Consider the following 17,630-nt stretch of genomic DNA (forward strand, 5'->3'; position numbering starts at 1 on the left):
GACTGTTGTCAATAGAACAAAGTGGGGACTTCTATCAAATAAGATAGATGCTTCCACTAAATAGAAACAACTTTCTAATTAGTCTAATGTTCAGAACCTCCTGCATTCGATCTCCTCTCTTTTCGAGATGTTTGAACGATCGGAGGCAAAGCACATGATCAGAACTACGACTTCAGCTACTTGATCAAAGTATGGAAGCTAGAATCGTGCCTAGTGTATCCTAGCTATATATCTAGTTTTGGCCATATGGATATAAAGAAAAAAGCCTACACAAGAGTTTGGGTTCACTTTGGCCCTTGTGGAAGGACCTACGACGAATAGACTCATTTGGAGGACTAAAACAAACTTCATCTTTTGGTCAAAATGACATCCTCCCGGTGATGATTGAGAGTTGCTTAGATGAGGCCACCATGCTATCCGATCGATTTAGTCAAGAGAGCGACATCCATCCTCCCATAATAGCCAAGTAGAGAGGGACATAAAGGAAAAGCAGGTAACTGCTCAGCGCAGCAAAAAAGAAAAAGAGAAGGCAATTACAACCTCGATGGAGAGCATTGAGGAGTCTGTTCACTCAGATTTAGAGACTAGAAAGAGTAGCGATGACAGTTCAAGTGATTATAGATTTGGTGGCCAGAGAGGGAGTGGAGGACACTAGATCAATATTTATGTGACAACCGTAGGATGGTCTTCGATTCATGGGTGAGTTCCCATTTATGTATGCCACACAGGATAAAGGCTACGATGCATGAGTAGGCAGAGCCTGAGGATACGATTACATATAAGAGACGAACTTCTTGAGGTCATTCAGGAAGATACATGCGGAACATGACCTCGCATGTGGAGTAGGATCCATATATGTATTAGGTTTCGAGTCATATATTGTTTCTTATAATCCACAGCTATAGATAGCTTATGACTCAAACAGATATGGATATGGTGCGTTTGAGACATCGTCTTTTCGTGACTATTATCCTACGCAGCCTAGAGCATCTTACATATAGAATTTTGCTGCCGGCATATTCGGATAGGCTCCTCCATAGCCATATTATCAGCTAGAGGATACCTCTCAGAGGCAAAGTTTCAGTAAGAGATCTGAGACTGGATATAACTCGGAGTGCATTTCTTATGATTTGAGCGTACATGATACAATATTGGTTGGTTAGAGGAGTGGGTTGATGCGCCTTTTGATTATGTTAATGATTTGGATATCTACGAGAGACATCGCCACTTGATAAGATTCTAGATATTGGTATATATCAAGGTATGCTGAACCGGTATCGAGACCCATATTGGTCTCAAGTTTAATTAATTATAATCAATTTTTTTCAACTTTTTTAGTGATTTTAAGTATAATTTGATATTTTTTTGATATTTTTTGATGTTTTTATGATTCCAGTTTAACCTAAATGATGCATTTTGTTGTTTTAAAGTTATATAAAACATAAAATGATTAGTGAGATGTATTCTACAAGAAGCAACATAAAATATCTTAAAATCAACTAGTGAGATAAAAATATAGCATAATACAATCAATTATATATATTTACAGTACAATATACATACCGATATCTAAAATTTCGTCGAGTAGCGATGCCTCATAGATATTTTGATCATTGACATAGTCTGGAGGCATATCAACCTACTCCTCTAACCAAGCAATATTGTAGTCTTGTTTGTTCATCCCATAAGGAACGTGCTCTGGGTTATAAGTACTCTTGAATCTCTTGCTGAAGCTTTGGTTCTGAGAGGTATCCTCTATTTCATAATACAGCTGTGAAGGGGTTCATCCAAATAAGCCGACAATAAAATTCGATCCATAAGATGCTCCGACGGTATAAGATAGTGGCCACTGGAAGACGATGCCTTAGACACACCATATTCATATCCGTATCTGTATGGTCATAGGCTGCATGTGGCTGCGGATAATAGGATCCAGTGTACGACTCAGAATTTGATATGTCTATGGATTCTACTCCACATGCGAGTTCATCTGCAGCTGCTTTGTGCCCTCCTGAATGACCTCGAGGAGCTCGTCTTCTTTATGCAATCGTATTATTGCGGGCTCTACTAGATCGTGTACCGTGTTCCCTATCCTGTATAGCATATGTAAACTAGGACTCACTGATGAGTCGAAGACTACCCTGCGGCTGTCTCATAAACAGTAGTCTCATATCCTCCATTTTCTCTCTGGCCAGTAGATCCATGGCCATCAGAACTGCTGCTTTTGCTCTTTGAATCTGAATGAACTAGCTCCTCTACACTTTATGGGGCTGTAGGTGCATTTTGTTTTTCTTTTTTAGTGTGCCGAGCAGGTGCATGCTTACCTTTCGTGCCTCTCTCTGTTTGCTTACTCTTTGTGCCCCTCTTTGCCTGCTTACTTTTCATGCCCCTCTCTACTTGGCTATGTTACGAGGATGGATGTTTTTATCCGGACTGAGTCGACCGGAAAGCGAAGTGCCTCGTTTTTAACATTCTTGATCATATCTCTAAGAGAATGTCTTGGACAAGGAGTCATGTGATGAGCACCTTAGTGACCCCTGTGGCCGTGGCTGATCAGTTAGAAGGTTGCGTGGAATATTGCGATCTGCCTATTGCCCTGTATCAATCCTAGTCTCGCTGGCTATGAAACTGGCTTGTCGTGGAGGTGATCCTCGCTTATCAAGTTTCGGCTATTGTTGCTGGCCCACAAGCCATCCGATCATAGGATTATCCTCATCGTCAACAAAAGCACTATGGATCGAATCTGTGTACTTTAGCTTAGATATAACTCATATGAAAGAATTAGAATGTATGGAATGTAATTAATTGATTAATAGATATCTAAAGTAATTTTGCTTAGATGATATGTATGGATGGACGGTCAATCCCGAGGCTTTGAAATATTCTTATACCTGAAGAATAATGGATGATTGAATTACTGGTTGGGTTGTTTTCTTATATTTGTATATAATACAAGAATGGAACATCAAAGACACAGAAGCTAATAATGCTGAAAGATTTAATTTCAATACTAAAACTTGGGTGAGAAATTTTGCTAACTTATTGTACTTATCAATTCATTTTATATCTGAAATCTTGTTTCTAACGTTTATAAGGCTTGCAACTTTGCCAAATCATATATTAGTTCATTAGGAGACTAAGTTTTCTTTGTCCTCTACTAAAAATAAGGTAATGTCATCATAGACTGGACATTGTCAGGGATAAAATTCATAAACTAAGTGATAACATAAGTTAATCCATTGTAATTATTTCATCTTCTTTTTATAATAGAATAATTAGAGAGAAAAAATGAATAGGTTTCTCATCAACTTTTCTTGCAGCCTCTGCTTTAGTGAATCTTTGATCTGCCATTTTTTAGGTAAAGGTAGTAGCAAGATAGTGACGAGTGATAAGGCTATGTGTCCATGAGGTTTCTTTAATATCTGCTTCATCTTGATAATCCTTCATATCAGCGAATTGATTGGCTTCAATACTTATCTTGTTTTGATTTGTTCAGGCAAGTTGTGGTAACTTGAAAAAAATAATACTGATGATTACAAGGTGAAATTGATGATGATAAGAGGTGAAAGAAAATATTTTTTGCCCGTGGTGATGAAATGAAGGTTGGTGCTGATGGAGCTTTAGTTATTTACTGATCGTGCATGTCTTCTATGGAATTAGTGAACTGTTGGTGCTATCTTTTGTAGGGTTCATTTGCTCTATGACTGAAAATATCTTATAAGTCATGGTTAAATTTTGGCATCAAGAATGATAAGAAATTGAGTCCAAAAAATGTAGAGTTGTATCGTAGTCCCGCATCCTATGCCTGAACTTACTTCCAATTTTTTCATTTTAACCATTGTCACGCAATATATTTATGGTGCGTGATTTGAACCGGACCTCTCCAGTTTAGCTACAAGTTTGAGAAGATCTAAACTCTTCATATCTAGATATCAGCTAGTTTACTCTTGCTTTACCCCATTATTTGAAATAGTCTTTTCGTTGCTTATTCATGAGTTTATTGTTATAATTCCAGTTTTTGAAGCAGTCAGTGCATTGTAACTACGAGAAGGTTTTCACTTGTTCTTTGTACAAAGTAACATCTTTCTCTTCATATATTTCATTTTGCTCTATATTATACAAAATTAAACCACATTCTGTTAAGTGATATTTATTACCTAATAATCTTTGTTATGGGCATTCCTCATATTTTGCATCGCATGCATGGCACATGCTTGAACTAGTACAAAGAAAATGCTGTAAGTTGGGCAGGTGAAGACACAGCCCCCCAAAGTCTAATTGCGATATTTAATAGAAAGAGCTGTCTCTTTTTTCTCTATTTTGCTGGGGCAGGGTAGGGACCACATGAAGGATCATCCTATTTTTGGGGACTTGCATTCTGAGAGCATGGCCTATGTCAAGGGAGAGACTAAATCCCCCTTTCTCCTCTTTTCTTCCTCTCTTTCTTTTATGGAAAGACATGTGCATAGCATGTGTCAGATGCTACTATGAGCCATTTCAAGCTAATACTGGTTAGTCCTTCAAACTTTAAAAGCTTCATCATCAAGCATATTTGGGTCTGCTACATTCTGAAGAACTAAAGTGGGATTTTCTTCTAACTAAAGTCTAGTTTACTTGTTAAAGTTTTGTCGAATGTACAGTTGGGCCCTATTGTCTTGAAACCTTGGTTTCTTGTCCCTGGCCTGAGTATTCTGTCATAGACATATGCAAATACACTGAGTTGGGTACTTAATAAAGAATTTTACTTGATTGCTGTGGTTTCTATCAGTGTATGGAGCTGAGTTAGATGTCATGTCTGATATTTGTCTGTGCTTGCAAATTTTATATTTCTATGCCTGGGTCAGAAACCTTTTTGCAGATTGCATAAAAATGAGTATCTGTAAACCAGATCTATGCATTTTGTGGCTTGATATGGTTAGATATTTACAAGCCTAATCAATATGTATAGCCATGATGAATTCATACTTACGTTTTCCTAGTTTGTTTTAGTTATTGCATTAATTATTTTCTTGTGTGAACTTACATGTTTTACTTGTGCAACTTGCAGTTTACTGATGAAAATGGACAAAGGCAACATGTATGGCAGACTTCATGGGCTGTTAGCACCAGATTCATTGGCGGTATTATCATGACTCATGGAGATGATGCTGGCCTAATGCTTCCTCCCAGAATAGCACCAATACAAGTATGTTTTCCCTTAAGGGTTTGGGGATAAAGTTGTCTATATTCGTATCAGTATTCTTTTGTATTTCTTCTGACAAGTACTTAGACAAATTCATGATAAGTTTATATGCCTATAAGCTAAAACATATCAAGCTAACATGTTCTTTGATTTCACTCTATATCGTACTTATATAGCATTTTTTCTTTTTTGTCTGGATTGGAAATGCTAAGCTAATAAAGGAATATTCCAACAATGGACGGGTATCAGAGAGGCTAATAAGTATCTGGTGGGATCTAGCAATTAGCCAAGATTATAATGGTCCAGTAAGCGCTGGTAACTAGGTAACCCAAGTTCTAGCAGGTCACCAGACAATTATATTTGTGAAGTTTTAAGTGCATTACTGTGGGTAATCTTGGAACGAAGTATGAGACAAAATGAACTTTTAACATGACCGAGATACGTATATTAATGCACCAACATATGATGGTCACAGGACCAAAGAATCATAGCTGTGAGTCAATTAGATTGTTTGCAAAACTAATACACGGTTCCATTGATTATATTGTGGTTTTAACATTGAATTCACATTAATACCTTGTTGGTGGAAGAATGGGAATTTCTAATAACTCTTTTGTTGGATGATGAATGATGATTAGCTTTGTTTGCATGGGGAAAGAGTTTTCCATTTAAAATTCATGAACATTTAACTTGTGTACTTATGGATAGTGCCCAATAAAGTAAACAGCATTTTTTTTACTTTTAAATTTCAAGAAGGTAATTGATTAAAGTTCAAAAAATATAATAAAATTCTGCAGTCATTAATTCCATTTAGGTGTTTCATTAAGTTTTGGATCAGAAAGGATCCCTTTGTTTCTTATAGATTGGGTACAAAAGTCTAAACATCATAATTGGGTCTTAACGAAAAATCTTTTTGGCAGCATTATGTAGATGATCCATAGATTTACATCACATCGTGGAATCGTGCCAAAAATAAAATATTTTGGCCTGATTTCCCTTATTTTCTCATTTTTTTGATGATTTTCGACCTTAAAATGGATAAAAAGGAGAAAGAGAGGGAGAGGACCATTACTTGTTTTTACATTGGATCTGGCTTAGATCCGGTGCAATTTAGCTGCTACAGTGATTTTTCACAATTTTTTAGAGAAAGGGTGTGGGAGGGGCTGAGAAGACAAGGGAGATCTTCTTAGCCTCCCACCTATTTTATTCACCAGGGGAGGCCATTTTTGGGTGAAACCGGGTTGAACCATGGCTTGTATCTTGGTTTGCCTCAGTACTGCTTTGAACCGTCTAGTTCATGTCGATACTACTCTGTATTGTTTTGTCCTTGTTTCTAACTTCCCCATTTGTATGGTTCGATACGCCTCAAACCAGATGGTTGTGTCGTGTCAAGTGTCGAACACTTCTTGCTAACATTAGTAGGACACTTAAAAGTGGAGTGTCCAGCTGTGTCGTGTCGTGTTCAAAAGTCCATAAGTGTAGACATATTGAGACAATTTAAAAATGAAGTGCCCAAGTAACATAGGTTTGAAGGTTAGAATTTGCTGGCTTAGATGGTACAGAGAAGATGAACTCCCGACCCTTTTCCCAGAGAAAGGTAGAGCTAGAAAAGGAGAAAAAGGGAAGGAAAAAGGGGGGAGGGGCGGGGTTTGGGGGGCTGGAGTAAATTGGTCTATGATGATTATGTCTCCGCAAGGACTCAAGTTAAAATACATATTGTACTTTGTTTTGGTGAATGGATGCATTTGATTTGATTCATGAATGGTGGAAACTGGCAATGATTGGCCACTTTCAAAAAGAGAAATATGAGGCACGAAATATAACAATGTGACAAAAGAATTAGATCACATAATCCAAATTAAGGATTTGCTGGGTCCCTTAGGGACTATTGTCCCTAAAATAGCGAATTTTTTTCATCTTACTATTTAATAAATCATAATCATATCTTGTTAAAGAAAATATTTGCTACTTGACAATTTTAAATAGATTTTCCAAGTACTTAAATACTGTTTAATACATGAAAATAGGAGGATTTATAATCCCAATCCCTGCGGTAACATAATTTTGAATCCATTCCATTTGAATTGGTGCTTTCTCCATCATGGTTATTGTGAGGAGACATCTACAATAATTAACCTTGGACAATTTATTTGTAAAAATGTATGTCTATTCAAATACGAATCACACGTAAAAAAATTTGGTCAAATTTTAATTGTTCATGTTGACTTCTTAGTTATAAGATCAGCTAAACCCTATTTGGCCACTCCAGGAGCAACTGTTCATAGCCATTATACAGAAATCCTTTACGAAGGAGATACATTAGTTACATTTATATATGAAAAATTGAGATCTGGTGACATAATGCAAGGTCTTCCAAAAGTGGAACAAATCTTAGAAGTGCGTTCGATTGATTCAATATCGATGAACCTAGAAAGGAGAGTTGAAGGTTGGAACGAACGTATACAAAGAATTCTTGGAATCCCCTGGGGATTCTTGATTGGAGCTGAGCTAACCATAGCCCAAAGTCGTATCTCTTTGGTTAATAAGATCCAAAAGGTTTATCGATCCCAGGGGGTACAGATCCATAATAGACATATAGAAATTATTGTACGTAAAGTAACATCAAAAGTGTTGGTTTCAGAAGATGGAATGTTTAATGTTTTTTTACCTGGAGAATTAATTGGCTTTTTGCGAGCGGAACGAGCAGGGCGTGCTTTGGACGAAGCGACTGTTATCGGGCAATCTTATTGGGAATAACGAGGGCATCTCTAAATACTCAAAGGTTCATATCCGAAGCAAGTTTTCAAGAAACCGTTCGAGTTTTAGCAAAAGCTGCTTTACGAGGTCGTATTGATTGGTTGAAAGGCCTGAAGAGAACGTTGTTCTGGGAGGGATTATACCTGTTGTTACCGGATTCCAAAAATTAGTACACTGTTTAAGGCAAGACAAGAACATTCATTTGGAAATCAAAAGAAAGAATCTATTTGAGTTGGAAATAAGAGATATTTTGTTACATCATGGAGAATTATTTTGTTCTAATGTCCAAAACAAATTCCATGAGACAAATTTCCATGAGACATCAGAACAATCATTTACACGATTTAAGATTCCTAAGAGCAGATTCTTTCCTTTCACTTTAACTATCTTTCAATTATCTGGTCCGATTATTGATTTGGTAAAAAATAAAATAAGTAATTAAATTGGTAATAAATAAAATAAATAATTAAAAAAAATTAATGGTTTGGGTCGTGTATCAACTATCAATCTCCCATAGAAGGTTCCATCGGAACAATTATTTATTTCAGGGTAACTCGTCTGTTTGTTAAAAAAAAGGAAGTCTGGGGAAAAATGACAAGAAGATATTGGAACATTAATTTGGAAGAGATGATGGAAGCAGGAGTTCATTTTGGTTATGGTACTAAGAAATGGAATCCTAGAATGGCCTCTTACATCTCTGCAAAGCGTAAAGGTATTCATATTACAAATCTCACTAGAACTGAACATTTAGCATGTGGAGATGGATTACATCTAAAGATTGTAGAAGGTAAACAAGTAGATTTGTTGGCAATAAGAGCATAGAAAAGAGGGGAAGCAAACATAACTCCTTAATACTTGAGGAGGAGCCCGAGGTTTATTGAACTGGAGTTTTAAATAATAATACATATATTATTGTCCTCATAAACAAATATAAAAGAGTACAAAAATTTAGAGGCTTTTGTTCCCTTTTAGTTTTGGGTGCTTCAAAGTATCTTGTACTGATTATATTCACCATTTCACAAGGTCGAAACATTTTAATTGAGTGTTTGTGTTTGGAAATCCTCCGATTTGAAATGTTGAGGTGTTCCTATGACACCATTTGATGAACTCAAAAGTTAAAAGGTTATTAGTAAGGATAAGGCAGGTTTAGGAATCCATAGGGAGACAAATGGAATTCCAATTAGAACAGTTACGAATTGATGATTTGATGAGAAAGGGCAAAAATAAGTTTGTTTCTTAAAGAGGAAACTGAGAAATTTATTAGTGATTGCTGTTAATTTCTTTAAAAAACTTGGAACTCCATGGATCCCTCCTAATTACAGTAGCCATGGAACTTTCCAAATCCTAGTGTTGATGGTTTTAGGGCCTTATCATAAAAACCTAAAATTACATGACATTTTTTTTGAAATCTGATTGTTGACTTATATGTTTCCTTGACAAAACTTATAAACAACTCTGTATTAACTAAAGGTTTTAAATTTAAGGAAATAAAAACCAACTGTCTCAAAAGATATTGACCTACCTGTTTTTGATTACTTCATAACTAAAAAATGGTCCTTTTTCCTGCCTTATAAGATGCTGTTAACTACTTTTATAAGATCTTTCCTTTAAAACCTAAGACCTGAAGTTGATTCCATTTGTTGTTACCAGAATGGTTACTCTATTTTTCATCCCATCATCATAATTTGTGGAACAAGCCTCATCTGAATCATCGTTGCAATTCTTCAGCCAAGATTTTGATGACAAGTTATGGACACACAAATGTGCACAAGGAACAGGATCTTGTTCCATGCTAAGAAGGGATTTCATGAGATTGCTCTTGCTTTTCCAATATTAAATAAAAGATCAATTATCACCTCTTGTGACTTCGACCAAAATGGGTATGCTGGGACATGCTATCAAATTTTTACTAATCTCTAAAAAATATTCTTTGTTCGGCATGAACATAAAAGACTTATCATGGTAAATTTTCTCTTTTCACATATGATACTTATTTTGTGACATCGTTAGACCTAATGGTATTTGTGGAGACATGGGTAGTGCTTGAATGATATATATCCTGCCTAAGAAAATATGGATGAATTTGTAATGTAATGAGACAGAAGTATAAATGCATATCATGCCACTATATGCACTGCATCTAACTTTTCAGAAGGGCCATCCTTTGTTTCATATCATATCCCATTTACAATTCATATTAGTCAAGTTGGTTTAGCAACTATGCTGATCTTGACTAATTCTTGCATATGTTTACACGAATTTGTATATCTGTACATTTATGCATTTAGCATGTGTTAGAAAATTTATGTTCATGTCTGCATATAGGAAATTTTCAATTAACGTTGTTCATATTTTTTTTCATATTTTTTTCTTCTGATATTTATGGCCTAGTAGCTGGAAACATGGAAATTTCCAATTAACTTTGTTGGTCAAAATGGGTGAAAGTGATGACGGATTTAGCCTTTCTAGCATGTTGGTTAGAACTTAAGAATATGAACCGCGGTTGACTATGCTTTGACCTCAATTTGTTTTGGTAATCAAAGACCTGAAGTCCCAATCTACTCTCTGGGAAAAAAAAGCCCTGTTGGCATTAGCCTGTACAGATGACTGTAGACCAAACAGGAACTTCTCCAACCTACAAAACTTGGGAGGAATATGAGTGGCTTCATCTGCAAGCCCATCAGCCACCTGATTTCCTTCCCTGGAAACATGGCTAATTTTTACAGAAAGAAACAGACAGTCCCCCACCCCCCCCCCCCCCCCCCCCCCCCCAAAAGATCATGCTTTAATACATATATACTGGCTGATCTCTCTGTGTTAATTATAAGATACTAAATTTCTTTCAAAAAATCTCATACCACCAGGTGATAATAGTGCCCATTTGGAAGAGAGCAGATGAGAGAACAAAAGTTTTGAATGCTGTGGCCTCCCTTGAGAGAGTACTGAAAGCATCAGGAATCAAAGTCAAAGTTGATGACTCAGAGCAGAGGACCCCGGGATGGAAATTCAATTTCTGGGAGATGAAAGTAAGCACTTTGCTGCCTTGGATGTTCCGTTCTGAATGTCAAGTTTCATCAAATGCCTATTTTTATCAGTATATGTGCGTATGGCGCACAAGCACATGCACATGCAAATGCACGTGCACGTGCAGCACATGCACGTGCACGTGCAGCACATGCACGTAGAGAGAGAGAGAGAGAGAGAGAGAGAGAGAGAGAGAGAGAGATTTGACTTTGGATTTAATAGTGCAAAATTGATGATAGGCCATCCAAGTAGAAGCTAATATTGTTTACAATATGATGTATCACATTTGACATTTATAGAGACTAAAATCAGACATTTGGGTGCTCTTGTATTGCATCAAGGGAAAAAGGGAAAACATAAAATTGGTGGTTTCAAAATTCAAACAATATTTTTCTAAGATTTTGCCTAGAAACAGTTAAACCTATTGAAATTTGCCCTTGCATGTTTTAAGACACAATCCAGGTTTCAATTTATACAACATTATACTTTTTCTTTCTTTTCCTTTTTTCTCTTCTTTTTTTTTTTTATGCTCAGGGGTTAGAGCCCACCTAGTTTATTAGGGTGAAGTTGGAATTCAATCCCAGGCTACTAATATCCAATCGCTAGGGACATTATTGACATTTGGAAGTGTCACCCTCTCCATATTATGTATTTTAACCCACTAGAACTGTTTCCGCCATCTATATATGTGTCCATCTATTCATAGGTAGGAGACCTCCATAATATGATTTTCTTTTGATTTTTCTTTTCATAAAATCTCCTCTTATTGCTATTTATAAATTGACCCAAAGAAAGTCTATCTATACTGCAACCATAACCTTGGGTTTCAATTCTATCAATGAACTCTAATAGAATCATTGCTGTAGGCATTAAGGGGAACCTTTATGGTTAATATATTTTTTGACCAATATATCCCCAGAGTCAACCATTCTCCTCTCGTCGGTGGGAACACCACACCTCTCCCCCTACCCTCATCCACAACCCAAATCCCGCCTCTTGCCTCAATCCCACCCCGTGCCCCAAATCCCCCTCCGACCACCCTCATCGCCACCCTCTTAATCATGATATGCCACCCACCCCCTATTCTCAATCTAGTTTTGGATGAAAACTAAGGGGCTCTAATGATGATGAGGACAACAAGGAGCTATTGGGGAAGGAGATGTGCTTGCAGTCAGGGTCAGTGAACATGAGCTGGTGGAGTTGAGTGAGCACTAACAAGGGCATGATGATTGTCTTGGCCACATGGATGTTGTCGTGGTGTAGCTTGAGGACTTTGTGGAAGTGGGCTTTGATGCAGTGGATTCATTTGACATCCTCTATTGAAGACTTGAGCTCGTCCTGAGCAAAGATGAGCAGCGCGATTTGGTGATTGTGGCTCTAGACCTTGACCTCAACAATGTCAAAATGAAGATTTGACAAGCAAGGGGAAGACCTAGAATAGAAGTGCTGCACAATTGGTGTTGGTGAGCTCGTGGGTGGCGGCGGTGGCGTTGATGCTGAGAGAATGCTTGATGTAGGAGATGTCGAAGTATTGGCGTGCTTGCAGCTGAGCGAATTACTGACATGGCATAAGTCCATGAACCATTGGCTGTTGGAGATGTAGCCCTTGATAGAGAGATCATGGTTGGTGAGGATCTCACCACTTCAAGAAAGATGTCATGTTCTTGCATGTTGTCTACCTTTGCTATGATTGGGAGATAACATTGTTGATGATGACTCTGCAAGCAAGACAAGTCAAGAAGAAGAACTGGGTCCATCTATAAGGGAGGAAAGAAGGTTCTGAGTCTAGAAGAAAATAGGGAGTGGAAGTAAATGAAATAGGGGTAGGTGTTTGGAAAATGATTGGTAGGAGAATGAAGACTTGGAAGAATTCTTCCAATAAGGTAGTGTTTGGATACCTACAACTCCCACCTACATGTATTTGGGGTTATGTTAGGGTGGAACTATAGATTTAGAGTTACAAATCCAATGTTGGGTTTCTATTACTGCAGTTTCAACAAGTAACTTTCCATTGTTTGCTTACCTATAACTGGAAGCTGCAACTGCAATTCAGCTAACTTTGTTGGTCATGTAACTGGGACTATCCCATCATCCCTGAAATGGTGTTGGGAGCTTACCTCCCAACTTGCCACTTGGCTAGAAACTATCCAAGTGTTATAACCATGGTATGATACTATACCAGTTGGTACCGGGCGTATCGTACCGGTACCGGTATGCTAGTGTCGGTATGTCTGGCGAACCACGTACTGTACCGTACTGATACTTGGTACGCCTATACTATTACGGCACCGGTACGGGGTCTGGTATCGGTACGGTGAACCTTGGAACTTATAACCATTGAATCAAACAACAAATTTGCATTCACATGAATGTAACACTTTAATGAAACAAAATTGCACATTATAAAACAAAACTATTGAATCATTCAAGTACCAGTGTACCGTACTCAAACATATCTATACAGATCAAACAGAAGTTTAATGTAACATGGAAAGTCTATACAGCCATTTTAGCTGATTACCCAATTGCTACCATTTCACATTCAGCCTACAACCATTTCACAATCAGAGCAAAGTTTTGTAATTTCAATACAATATTTTACTCGTATATAGGAAAAAGAATTATAAGATCTAGCTTGGCTAAGTCACAACCTTATTGATACATTTATGAATCATACAAATCAACATCACCGTACGTCCATAGTCATAAATTCATGCTTTTCTAATCCTTATCATCCAATTGATAGGACCTAGGCATTATAAGAGGCAATCTGTTAGCCATTTGAAGGTGATGTTCACTAAACATGATGAAAGAAGGAAGCTAGAATTATAGGAAATAATATGCTCCCAGGTCCAGTTCCTAAGGCGCTAGATCAAATCTAGAAGCTATTATTGGCAAAACACCAAAAGCCCTCAAGAAGCTGAGTTCTTTGTGTCGCCAAAGATCAAGAAAAGATGCATACATACATACATACATACAAACGCAGTTTGAAAGCAATGTTCACATATATATTACTATTTTGTACCAAGAAATAGCGGATGGGTAACAGTTCCCCTATCCTTGAAAGCACTTTGATTCTTTGAACAAGAAGGAAGCTTGGAGTTTTTAGTTGACACCTAGCGGTATGCTGTCAAAACCAATATTTTGGTAGCAGAAAGGAAGAGGAAACCAGTAACAGATGAAATATATAAACCCAAAATGGGACATAGCAGTCATGGAGCTCAGGTATAAATGGAATTGGATCATCATCATAGAGCTGAAAATCATAAAACCAGAACAAAAAAGCCTTTGGAAAATCAAAAAAGCGATTATCTGGCTACTGGAAGCAAGTAAAATAGCTCAACAACACAGTCAATAACTTCAAAAAAAAATACATAGCTCAACAATACAATGAACTACAAATAGCTCAAGGTCACCTGTATCAATCAACAAATCACATATAACTCAACAATAAGAGTAATATGAAATGGGATAATAATGCTCGTGCCAACCGACCAGTCACATACCACTCAACAACAAGAATAATAGCAAATAGCTCAGGACTGCATGTAACAAGAAAAGCAAATGCATATAGCTCAAAACAAATTATGGAAGCAAGCATAGAAGATAGGAAGTAGCACTAACTTGCCAAGGAATGGCACAGTTAGAAATGTCAAATGGCACAGCTGCATGTATGCTACATAGCGATAGGGGAAGGTTTTTATATAATATTGACAAATTCTGGGTGTGATATGCAAACAGACTCTTTTCCCTAAGAACTTAGTATTGCAGATTATGATCAATGGAGTTTATCTTCAGTTTGGATGGGCTATTTTGCAATTTTTAAAGATTTAATGAAAACTAAATGTGTGCATGTCTTCTTGTTATTTGTTAATGGGATAAGCGAAAGGTGTGGTCTCTCCCATGACTTCTCATCCCTAATGAAGGTATGACTCGATCCCAAGTCTCTGGTTTATGCACTATACTACACTACTTGCAGATTAGCTGGATCATTGACCCTATTGTCATATAGTTGCAATATGTGAAAGCTAGGTTTATGAGGGGAAGAAAGCAAGATTCAATGACTATACTCTCCTGAATTGTTGTTTTATGCCATCTTATAATGTTCAAGTGTTCCTATTTTCCAGTATCATCAAGCATCCTTGTAATGACTATGATGTGGAAGTGGAATACTCGGGGTTAGAACTGCTTATGTGATCTAGCGAAGGATTAGAGCTTTGGGAGGAACTTTTGAAGTGTTTTGTTGGGTTAAAATGGATGACAAGGCTTCTAGTGATCTTAAAAATGAATGAAGTTGTGCAAAACAAAGTGATAATAAATCCAAATATAATCAGATTAGAGCTTACTTGTTAACTGGGGGAAATAGATAGCAGAAAGAAGGAATAATAGAAAGAAAAGTAGAATGTAGAAGAAGAGAGAAATTTGAGGAAAGAATAAGACTAGGGGAGCTGACAACAACCAAACCTTGGCTTTCTTCTTTGTTTAATGAAATCATCTTAAACATCATCTCTGAAAGAGAGAATTATGGCCTTTATATAGAGTCAAAACTCTAACAATGTAAAAAAAGTTCTTCTTGACCCTTGAAGTAAAAGAAGTTCTGGCCATGAATTAAAGCATAAAACGAGAAACTGTAAAAGACATAAAAGCTCCTAAATAAGATACTGCTACAGTAGTGAGAACATTTGCTTGCTGCAGTGATGCTAGTGACTTGGTAATGAAGACTCTAAACATTACTGAAACTCTTCCTGTTAACTGGATACATCTGCAAACTAGTGAAAATGGGCCATTGATGAAAAGTAGAGCTTCAATGCATGCTAGTCTTATGCCAAGAACTTGGCTCTGAACTAAAAGAAAATTTCAGCCTCGTCAGTCTTTGCTAGAATATTATGAGATTCAAGCCAACTTCACTAAAATTTGTTGAGGCAAACCCATAACAAAAGAGATACTAGCTTTTTGTTTCATGAGTTTCATGAGAATGAACTGTTGTTCTGCAGGGTGTCCCTTTAAGGATAGAAGTTGGACCTCGTGATGTTGCTAACAGGAGTGTGGTTGTATCTAGAAGAGACATCCCGGGAAAGCCTGGTAAGGATTTTGGGGTATCCATGGAGCCTTCAAAATTAGAATCTCATGTGAAGAGCAGGTTGGAGGACATACAGGCATCACTTTTACAGAGGGCTATATCATTCCGCGATAGGTAAATCTTAATATTCTGACGTCCATTACTTTTAAAATGTTGACTTGCTTGAATCGGAAGTTATATGCAACTTATATGCCATCAATAGTAAAGAACAGTAGAATAGTACGTGTTCAATTGCAGCATCTCTATGAAATGTATGCCATTCATTCTTTTTTGATAAATAAAGTATTATACCTATTATTTTCCAGAGATTTGAAAACCCATTTGATGTTTATCTATTCTGGTGGAACAATTGTTGACTGATGGCTGCTGGAATGATGAGTACAGTGTGATACAAGATGTTGATCATATATGTAAACTACATGATATTAGGTGCATATATAAATGAATGTTGTATCCAATCTTCTAGTTCTTTGGATGTTTATTCATAAAACTTAATAGACATATTGTCTGCAATCCAAGTTTTTTTTTTGGTTTTTGTGTGCGCGCACATAATGAAGGGTCTTGTGCATCAATTACAGCAATGTGAAGATCAATTGAGAACTCTTCGTTCCTGTTTGTTGTTTATTAAAAAGGCAGCCTGTTTTTTTTTTTTTTGTGCTGATTGTGGAAATATATGAGTATACAGTAACATTGTGGATGTGCACTCGTATGAGGAGCTCAAGGCTGTAATTGCCCAAGGAAAATGGGCAAGGGGCCCATGGTCAGCTGGGTAAGAAACTGAAGTTATCAAAATTTTCCTTTCTCCATACTGAAATTGGGAAAAAAAAACGAGTCTCGTAATACTAACAAAGCTATAATTCCTGGTAAATTTTAGTGATAAGGAGGAGTTGAAGGTGAAAGAAGAGACAGGTGCAACGGTAAGATGCTTTCCATTTGAGCAGCCCCAGGGGCGGAAGACATGCTTCATGACTGGTAATCCTGCAGATGAAGTTGCAATTTTTGCTAAATCTTACTAAGTTCTCTGTATCACTTTTCCAATCACTAGCTCAAGAGAATTTTTTCCTCTTATTTCACCAATGTATTCATGTAACAATATTCATTTACATCTCAGACTCTTGCTTATTTAAATTATGTAAACTAGAGTCATCTGATCATTTCTGTGTATTGGTGGTCCTTGTAAATTTATGATTATAATGTATCACTAAATTAAGAAACTGGCACGTGAGTTTATGATCTAATCATTTGGTCATTGTTCTATCCGGTGTCATTTTTAGAGAGCTTGATAGTTCATGTAGGCTTATCTGGCTACAGAGGGCAACATGATAGTAACATATAATCTATGATTAAATTATTTACTAATATCTATTGGTGGATAATCAGCAAGATGCAACTATAATAAATGTTTTAATGATACAAATGGGTTGATATTAGCATAGTTTAAGAAAGATTTATGGAGGTCCAGTAGATTTCATTTAGAAATCCTTCGTCGAAAGTTATTTTGTCACTGAAGACAGAAGTTATGGATACTCTGGAAGTTATACTGGAACAAGCTGAAGGATGAATTCAAGCCCTTCACTATTACAAGAT

At 36.9% G+C, this 17,630-nt stretch overlaps 1 protein-coding gene across 2 annotated transcripts in view; it reads left to right on the forward strand.

Annotated features, from left to right (window-relative positions):
- The window catches only part of OVA6 (Class II aaRS and biotin synthetases superfamily protein), a 29,301-nt gene extending 12,044 nt beyond the window's left edge, over nucleotides 1-17,257 (forward strand). The window contains exons 7-11 of one of the 2 annotated variants that reach the window (XM_088721110.2): nucleotides 5,048-5,185; nucleotides 10,804-10,965; nucleotides 15,958-16,157; nucleotides 16,729-16,812; nucleotides 16,918-17,257. In XM_088721110.2, coding sequence (XP_088577236.2) covers nucleotides 5,048-5,185; nucleotides 10,804-10,965; nucleotides 15,958-16,157; nucleotides 16,729-16,812; nucleotides 16,918-17,059 — 726 coding nt within the window. In that variant the 3' untranslated portion in view covers nucleotides 17,060-17,257. The remainder of the gene's footprint in view (nucleotides 1-5,047; nucleotides 5,186-10,803; nucleotides 10,966-15,957; nucleotides 16,158-16,728; nucleotides 16,813-16,917) is intronic. The other variant, XM_008777721.6, reaches the window with a different exon arrangement.
- The last annotated feature ends 373 nt before the right edge of the window (nucleotides 17,258-17,630 follow it).

This window comes from Phoenix dactylifera, chromosome 1 (assembly GCF_051530095.1).
Source record: "Phoenix dactylifera cultivar Ajwa chromosome 1, Ajwa_hap1_PhDact_Kaust_v1.1, whole genome shotgun sequence".
NCBI lineage: Eukaryota > Viridiplantae > Streptophyta > Magnoliopsida > Arecales > Arecaceae > Phoenix > Phoenix dactylifera.